General features: G+C 36.5%; 1 protein-coding gene across 2 annotated transcripts; it reads right to left on the reverse strand.

Moving 5' to 3' along the window:
• Positions 1 to 491: 491 nt before the first annotated feature.
• LOC122071315 (cingulin) lies at positions 492 to 4,210 on the reverse strand. 2 transcript variants are annotated; one of them, XM_042635646.1, is made up of 2 exons: positions 3,917 to 4,210; positions 492 to 2,964 (listed from the first exon to the last, which is right to left on the reverse strand). In XM_042635646.1, the coding sequence occupies exons 1-2, from the start codon at positions 3,977 to 3,979 to the stop codon at positions 679 to 681; spliced, it is 2,349 nt and encodes a 782-aa protein (XP_042491580.1). In that variant the 5' UTR covers positions 3,980 to 4,210; the 3' UTR covers positions 492 to 678. The 2 variants fall into 2 exon arrangements, with proteins under 2 accessions (XP_042491580.1, XP_042491579.1); XM_042635645.1 differs by having other exon boundaries at positions 492 to 3,006; positions 3,917 to 4,209.
• Positions 4,211 to 8,954: the final 4,744 nt, after the last annotated feature.

Genomic DNA, 8,954 nt, shown 5'->3' on the forward strand with positions numbered 1-8,954 from the left:
GGGGGGGGGGGGTGTTCTACATTTCCATTTTGTTTGAGAAGAGAGATTGGCAATGTGAATCCATGACTCATTATGTGAGAGAAAAAGTGGGAAGGAGCCCCACTCATGTCGGGATTTTTTTTATATTTTATATTTTATATTTTATTTTTTAATAAGATTTTCTAACCAAGTAGCGTAGAAGAACACATCAATGAAGTATGAAATGGTTTTGTATACCACAAAGGCAGTGAGGTCATTTCATGTGATGAGAGCCAGAGAGACCCTGGCAACTAAGAGAACCTTTAATGGTTGCTTGGCCACAGAGAAAAAACAAATCACAAATCTTTGGCGTGGCCAGTCGCCACTGTTACAATGAGACCCACCTATATATGGGATGAACCTATTGGTTTGGTGAGGTCCGTCTTCCTACTTCCCACACAACAATGGGTATGACTTATGGCTTCAAAAGTGGATGTCATGCAAATAAATCGGTTTCTCAACCTTCCAAGACATAATAAAAGCTAACAGGTAGCTCAAGATTTCACTCATGTTACAATGATAAAGACGTGGGTTACATATGAAGGTTTTATGCTGAAATTGCTGACTTGGTAGAAAACAAAAGAATCCCTCCTACAGTATGGCTTGTATAACAGTCATCTATTTACACTAAAGATCAAAACAGCTTGCTTTCTCCATTACCTAGCTATACCCTGCAACACCAACAATACCAGCCTCCTTTATGAGTTGCTCCGATAAAGCTGAAAGTCGAGCAACTTCTGTCACAACCTCTCCGAAACATTCGTTGTTCAAAAGCTCTCTATTCAAACTGGGGTCAGAATCAGATTGTGGGAATATAACAGTATTAGTGTCAATGCTAGTGCTCAAGCTGGCAGTCTTCAATAGCTCCCTGCTCATGTCAGCGAGTTTTTGGAGTGCACTACTCGCAGCTTCAACTTCCAGTTGAGCAGCCTCAAGTTGGAGTTTCTCAATTGCCAAGTCCCCTACACTCTTATCTCCAATTCTCTCCTCGGCAAGTGCATATAGTTTCCTTAGGCCATCAGCATCTTCAATCTGTTCCTGCATCCTCTTCAGTTCCCTCTCTCTTTCATCCAGCCTGTCAACAGCCACTTTGAGATCCTCATCTTTGATGGCCAGAGACCTCTGTGCAGCTAGAAGTTCCATCTCCTTCATTCTCAAATCTTCCCTGGTCAGATCAATCTCAAGTTCCAGATGTTTTGTTTGCTTCCTAGAATCATCAATGGGATTCTCTGAAAATTGGTGTGGGTGCAAAAGGATATGGTTCATTTCGTATGACACATCTTCCTCACTGAGCAATCCAGAATTAGAATCTTCTTCATCCTTCGCAGAAATAACCAGCTTGTTTGTGAGTTCTACAATCCGTTCCACCACTACAGCAGCTTCTGAAAACTTTAGCTTCGTATCATCCAGTTCATGTTGCATTGTCTGGGCATGCTCTTCTCTCTCTTGTAACATATTAGCTGCTTGGATAAGCCGTTGTTCTTTGCCGCTCATGAGCATCTTAAGATCAGCAACTTCTTGGTTTGCTTCCTCCAATTTCTTCTGCGCATTAAAGAGATCTAAATCCTTCTCTTCCAAGATAAGTTGAAGGGAAGCCTGCTGAGATTTCAGATGCTGGATTTGGAGTTTGGCTTCCACCAGTGTGGATTCTTTACTCTGAAGAAGATTCTGTGCTTCTTCAAATTCAAAAGTTTTCTTATCTAGCTTCTCCTTAAGCAAGGATATCTCTAGGGCTGCCTGTTCCACAGAAGATCTCTCTTTATTCAACTTTTCCTGTAGCTGCTCCATTAACTCCCCCTCAATGGACAAGTCCCATTCAAGTTCTCTGTTTCTTGCCTCTGCAACTCTAAGCTTTTCCCTTTCACTCTCTACTTCCATTTGGGCATCCTGTAAATTCTTCATGTAAGACATCACGAGAAGCTTTTGTTCCTCAAGTTCCGCCACTTGCTTCTCAAGTTCTTGTTCTTGGTTTTTCATTTTCTTTCTAGAACAAGCCAAAGACTCCTGAGAAGAAACTAGTTTGGACCTCACATCAGCAAGAATCTTTTTCACTCTTTTGAAATCATCTAAGGTTTCATTTGTTTCTCCGACATGTTTGGATGCTTCTGCCAGTTCCTTCAGTTCTTCCTGTGCGGATAACCACCCCATAGTCCGCTTCTCTAAGTTGGCTTCTGCTAGCTTTAGTTTCTCTTCCTCTACTTTCCTCAGCGTCATTGATACTTCTAACTCTTCCTCCTTCTCTTTGACAGACTCTTGGAGATGTTGAACCTCGGCCTGTTGTTTCTGAATGATTCCATTAGCTTCATTCAAGAGTTGATCTCTGGACTCAAGGTCAGAATTGAACCTTTCAGCCTCTTCACTTCTCTTGACCAATTCATTTCTTATTTTATCCATCTCTTCTTCTTTCAAAATCAGTGCGGATTTTGTAGTGACAATCTCCAGGTCCTTTTCCTTGAGGAGAAGCTTTAGATCTTCAATCTGCCTTGATTGAGAAATTAGTTCCTGATTAGCTTGCTTCAGGTATTCCTCCAGCTTTTCCTTCTTAGAACTTGCAGCAGCGATTTCTTCCTCACGTCGTTCCAACTCTTGCTTTGCCTGATTTAATTTGGCATGCTCCATCAGCACCGTCTTCTCTGCATCTTGGAGGTCTTCTTCTTTCTTTGTCATGGCTGCCAAGGCCACTTGAAGGTCAGATTCCAGGGTTTCAAGGTTAAATCCCAATTGGAAGTCCTTAAAAATATTAGAATCTCCAATCTTCTGTTCTTCCAGCTTCTGTGTCTTTGCAAACAATCCCTCCAAAAGGACCCCTGCAGGTTCTGTTGCTCCAATCTCAGCACTGCCAATGTTTGTTGTTGCTCCAACGTCAACACTACCAATGTTCGCTGTTGCTCCATTGTCAGTACTTCCAATGTTCAACTTCCTTTTATCCAAGAGTGATCTAATCATCTGCAGAGAATGCCCCTTTCTGGTGAGCCTCAGAGAGCATAACTGCAGAAAGCATATAGGGTTTAAACATTCATTGATAAGAAATTCACCAAAAATGTGTAAGATAATAGAAACAGTGCAGATTATCACATGTTTACAAAAACAAACAAAAAATCAGAGGTGCTAAATTGGCTCAAATCAACTTCCTCAATAAAATACGCAAAAGCAACTAACAAGAGTAGAAGACAGAGCAGGTTCATAATGGCTTGAAGCAGAGAAAAGTATTCTAGTCAAAGATCAGATTTTCTAGAACCAGTTCTTAGACTAACTTCATACACTGCTATGAAAGAAATGCCCCATTCAAGAAATGGAAAAATCCCACCATCATCATTGCCAAGACCTTTTAGTTCAAATGTATGGGTCACAAACATCAATCCATTATTGGAAACAGTACTCAACATCAAACAGAAATTAGTGAAAAAAGAGTACATGGTGGAAGCTACACAATAACAGGACCAAAAAAAAAAAAACCACTTTAATACCATAACTAGAAACCCTATCCCAAGGTGGAGAAAGAAATGTCCAAAATATGACAATCAAAAGCACCTGCCCTCTCAGCAGGAAGACTAATCTTTCTTTGTTTCAGCAACCCTTAAATCTAAAACCTAAATAGGCCGCAATCCTTCCCACCCAAATCGACATGAACGACACGCCGTAAAGTTTAATAATTTCAAATATCTTGTTCCATCAAAAAAAAAAAAAAAAAACCCATAACCCATTCTCTTAACTTTTCCTCTCCCCCAGAAAGTCGCATCTCTCTTTAATTTTTAAAGAAACAAAACAATATATTGGCAACAATGAATCAAGGACTTGCAGATTGAAGAAGAACAGATTTTAAAGAAAGATTAGACCAAGGACTACCAGTGGCAGAGATTATAGAAAAACCAAAAAAGAAAGAGTAAAAAAGGAGTACCGTAGTGCGGCGAAATGGATAGCTAGTTGGAACATGGGATTGAAAAGCAGACGAGAACGCCATGGATGGACTCTCGAGCACATTCCTACACCTTAATGCTCATCGAAGATTCACCCAGATAACCATATCTCGATTGATCTCAGAAACTTAAACCATCTGACTCAGTTTCAGTTCCAGAGAGAGAGAGAGAGGGATAGAGAAAGAGAGAGTCAGAGATGACTTGAAGGTCGAGAAAAGCATTGGAGGGAAAACAATGGGAGGCTGCGTATTACGGAAGGTGAGCTATTTCACTCTCACGACTCAACGTCACGAGTCACGAGTCACGATTCACAAATCGTGATGGCAACACTACCTTATGCCGCGTGGTAGTAGATACCACAGAAGCCTATCCAGATTTTCAAACCCTTGTGGGGCCCAACTTCATATCCTCAATCTGACCAATGATCTAACTGATCTTTATGTCACAATCAAAGGTCAATGCTAACCTAGTGGTGGCCCACGCCCACCCATTGTAAGGTCCCCACTTAGGTGAGGGCCACGTTTGGTGGTTCTCGTGATAGCAAGGCAACTTTAGGCCCAAAAAGATGGATTCCTTTGTGATTAGTAACAACACTTGTACAAGTGTGACGGTGACATGTGGATGAGAGAATAGCATTTCCCTTCGTGTCGATAGCCCATATAGGTGAGAGCAGAGTTTAAAATTCGCGAATAATACGTAGATTTTTATCATATCCAAATGTTTCAGGGTAGAAATCGTCTGAAATTCTCATCTAGTACAATTCCATACAATTCCACCCTAAACGGCTGACACGTGTAAATATTCCATATCTACGGTTCAAATTAATCAACCATAATACAATGTTAATCAACCATAATACAATCATAATACAATCTGAACCGTAGATATAGAATATTTACACGTGTCAGTCATTTAGGGTGGAATTGTATGGAATTGTACAATATGAGAATTTTAGACGATTTCTACCCAATGTTTCAATCAAAAAGTCATAATTTGGCTTTTTAATCCAAAAAATCTATATTATATATGTATTTTATAAGCATCCGTATTATGCATATTTAAAACAAGTATAATATATTTTATTCTTATTAATACGTTTAGTTTAGGAACCAAAAAAAAAAAAAACTCAACCCTAAAGTCAAAATGACACTTCTCCATTTTCGTAGGTTTATCGATTTTGAGAAAAATATGGGTGACAAAAGTCTTCTTTTTTTATTTTATTAATTCCAACCTTCTTTCCATATTGTCCTTATCTCTCTCTTTTTTATTACTTTATACTTTTTATTTAACTTCATTCTAAGCTTATCTTAAATCTATTAATCAAGAACCTTATGTGTCCATTAGCCTATTAAGTCTACTTAATTATAATTTTACCGTCAAATTTAAAATCATACTTTAATTGCAAATCTATCATTAGTTATTGCAATTGAATTATTGAATATCTAAATGAAACTATATGCAATCTAATTCCGATTTTAGAATACGGATCTGCATCAGTAGGGATTGTTGTGGATTTTCTTGTTTGATAAGATAATATCAATGATGATATTTTAATTTGTTAAATGATTATCCACATGCTATTATTATTATTATTATTTTGACACATATGTTTTTTTTTTTGGTAAGGTTGATACATATATGCTAGTATTTATTATGATAAAAAGTGGTTGATGGATCACTTATCAACATTGGCTATGATATTAGATGTAAAACAAAAAAAAATTAAGAAATGATCCCCAATTAGAAAGCTAGATTTGATTTAAGTATTCATGAGAACATGGAATATTAGAATTTAATTGTAAACAATCAGTTTTAGTTCATTATTAATACCAAAATAAACTCCAATTTTTGCTTCTGGATTTTTACATAGCAATCATATTAAACACGTATTGTATCATTACCGTGAACATTTTATTATGTCAAATTTATGAAAAATACTATTTCTATATGACCCATTTAATTGCCATACGAATCCGTTCATGTATTATTACTGTTCCCAAACTCACTAAGGGTGGGAGTGGGCTAGATTGATCCTAAACTAATAAACTAAGAATTTACACATTGGCCCATTTACCTTTCACAAGCCAGCCCAAGAAACGGTAGCCTGCAGAGTCCATTTATGTTCTTCCTAGCCTGATAGCCCCGAGTGCGAAAAATCTAGGACCATCCAGGAGTCCAGGACCACAGAGAAGGGTACATGTCATTATATGAATAAGGCGGCTGCAAACGGGTAGGGTTGCGTCGGTTGGCCTTACCTTCGTCCTTTTGGGGATGCAAACCTTTTATCCTTATCCTCTAAGGTGGAGGGTCAATCAATCGGGTCCAATCACTTTTGATTCGGCTTAATTGGTCCCCACAAATGTAAGATTTTACACTCATTCCGTCCTTTAGGTAATTAGGTCTTGTAGACTAATGTATATGCATGTTTTTATTTGGTTGGTTCTCAGGCTCAAGGTAATTGGGTTATAATCTGGATTTAAATGGGTAATTGAATCATTGGGTTATAAATGGTCCTTAAATGGACTAGAATCATGCTAGATAGTCTTAAATGGACTATAAACAGGTTGTTATTAGTCAGTCACCGTATTCGGTTAGTCTCGATTGGGTCACTATTAGGCTATTACCTTGCACTGGGACTATTCAATTATTAATTGGTTGGTGCTTGAGCTCGACACATTTAATTATCGATCAGGTCAATCTCGAAATTCAACTTTTTTTCACCGTTTAAAACTTGTACTGTCCATTTTCGCTCATTTTTTTGTTAGAGTAGGGACATTAAAAATTGGCCCTCACCGATAGCCCCGACATGAACTTGACTGGTTTATCCAAACATTAGGATTAAAAAAATGGTAAAAAAAAGAATGGCAAAAAAAAAACAAAAAACAAAAAACAAAAAACAAAAAACAAACAAACGATACAAGTTTTTGACGTGTAGATTTCAAATAAGGGGACAAAAAAAAAAGATAGTATTACCCATAGAAATCGAGGAATTATTACATTAGTACTTGCATCTAATATTAAAAACAACTATAACATGCAATATTAATGCATACAATATATATATATCTATATATATAAATTTTTTATTTCTTTTTTAAAACCCATTATAAGTTCCAAGACATCATCCAACATCAATTCTGAATTCACACCATAACAAAAAAATGTCCATAGTCCTATTGAGCAATGTGGTTTGGCTATGATTTTTGTTTCTTAATTCATTGTAGTCAACTTTGATGCATGTTTAGTTGAAGCTAAGAATCATCACTTTAGAAAACACTTTTTAGTAGATACATCAGTTTGAAGCTCAATTTCAAGGTTTGTACATTGAAATTGAGTTGAAGGTGATATCATGAAAAATATAGTTATTTTTTGAGTTAGATTTATGTCTACAAGAGATTCAGTTCGATCAAAGTTTGGGAGAGAAACATATGGTAAAATAAGTAAGTTATTAGTGCAACAAGTCCAAAGTAAGTTAAAAAATAAAAAATAAAAAATAAAAAGAAAGAAAGAAAAGAAAAGAAAAAGAAAAAGAAAAAGAGTTGACCCTTTTTTCCTGAATCTTTGGAAAACAAAAGGCAAAACGCTTTGAAAACGGTAAAAAAAGGGAAACGCGATTTTAAACGCGTTTTTGCTAACTAAGAGGTAAACAATTCACTTGCAACCCCATACATGAATGGTTGAAAAATACAAGGAAAAATGCAAATACACTAAAGGCTATGTGCTTTAAAATTAATTTAAAATATTATAAATTGCCAATCCTAACCATTCCATATATGTCCAATGGATAAATTTGCCACATTAGAGAGCAGACCTTAGTACAACAATAAGGTTGTTTCATTGCAATCTAGTGATCACATATTCAAGTCAGGAATACTCTCTCTTAGACAAGTCCAAAGTAAGTTAAAAAATAAAAAATAAAAAATAAAAAATAAAAAATAAAAAATAAAAAATAAAAAAGAAAGAAAGAAAAGAAAAGAAAAAGAAAAAGAAAAAGAGTTGACCCTTTTTTCCTGAATCTTTGGAAAACAAAAGGCAAAACGCTTTGAAAACGGTAAAAAAAGGGAAACGCGATTTTAAACGCGTTTTTGCTAACTAAGAGGTAAACAATTCACTTGCAACCCCATACATGAATGGTTGAAAAATACAAGGAAAAATGCAAATACACTAAAGGCTATGTGCTTTAAAATTAATTTAAAATATTATAAATTGCCAATCCTAACCATTCCATATATGTCCAATGGATAAATTTGCCACATTAGAGAGCAGACCTCAGTACAACAATAAGGTTGTTTCATTGCAATCTAGTGATCACATATTCAAGTCAGGAATACTCTCTCTTAGGGGTGTCAACGGGTCAGTTCAACCCATTTTCAGTCTAGGTTGAATCGATCTCGGTGTGGGAATGGTAAAACCGATACCAAACCAATAAGGAAAATTCGATTTTAGTGCGGTTTGGCTTCAGTTTCTTGTATCAGTTTGTAATTGGATTGGTTTCGATTTTTTGTCCAATTTGGGTTTGATTTTCCATACAAACTATGCAAATTTTGATTTATTTATTTTAATGAATTTTAGGTTGTTTTCGGTTTCTTACTGATTTGATTTCAATTTTGGTTTGATTTTTGAGACAGTTCTAGTTTGGTTTCAAATCCAATCGGTTTCGATGTGGTTTGGTTTATTAGGGGGTTTAAAATATGCCAAATCAAAACTGGTCCAATAAACCTTTGGTTGGTTTGGTTCAGATTTAATCGGCTTGATCCGGTGTGATTTTACCAATTAGATTTAGGTATTGACACCCCTGATCTCTATTTAAAACGGGGGTAAGACTATGTACATTATGACCCTTAGGACATCTCCACATTGCAGTAGGTAGTATAGTGTGGTAAAACCCATTCCACAAGGTCTTGGGTTCCAATCGGCCCAAGCTGGATTGGGGAAAGAAGGGATCAGCCTCTGGATCGGCCGGATCCAATTCTTATAAACCCTAATTTCAGTTCAAAAACCAGGGTCAAGGGGGACGGT

Source organism: Macadamia integrifolia, unplaced genomic scaffold (genome assembly GCF_013358625.1).
Source record: "Macadamia integrifolia cultivar HAES 741 unplaced genomic scaffold, SCU_Mint_v3 scaffold_210A, whole genome shotgun sequence".
NCBI lineage: Eukaryota > Viridiplantae > Streptophyta > Magnoliopsida > Proteales > Proteaceae > Macadamia > Macadamia integrifolia.

What these genes read in the sequence shown, in the direction of transcription:
- LOC122071315 (XM_042635645.1), bottom strand. Translation starts at nt 3,979, where the DNA reads ATGGCGTTCTCGTCTGCTTTTCAATCCCATGTTCCAACTAGCTATCCA. An exon ending in ATCCATTTCGCCGCACTACG is followed by an intron (nt 3,007 to 3,916) that starts GTACTCCTTTTT and finishes TGCTTTCTGCAG; the next exon opens with TTATGCTCTCTGAGGCTCAC.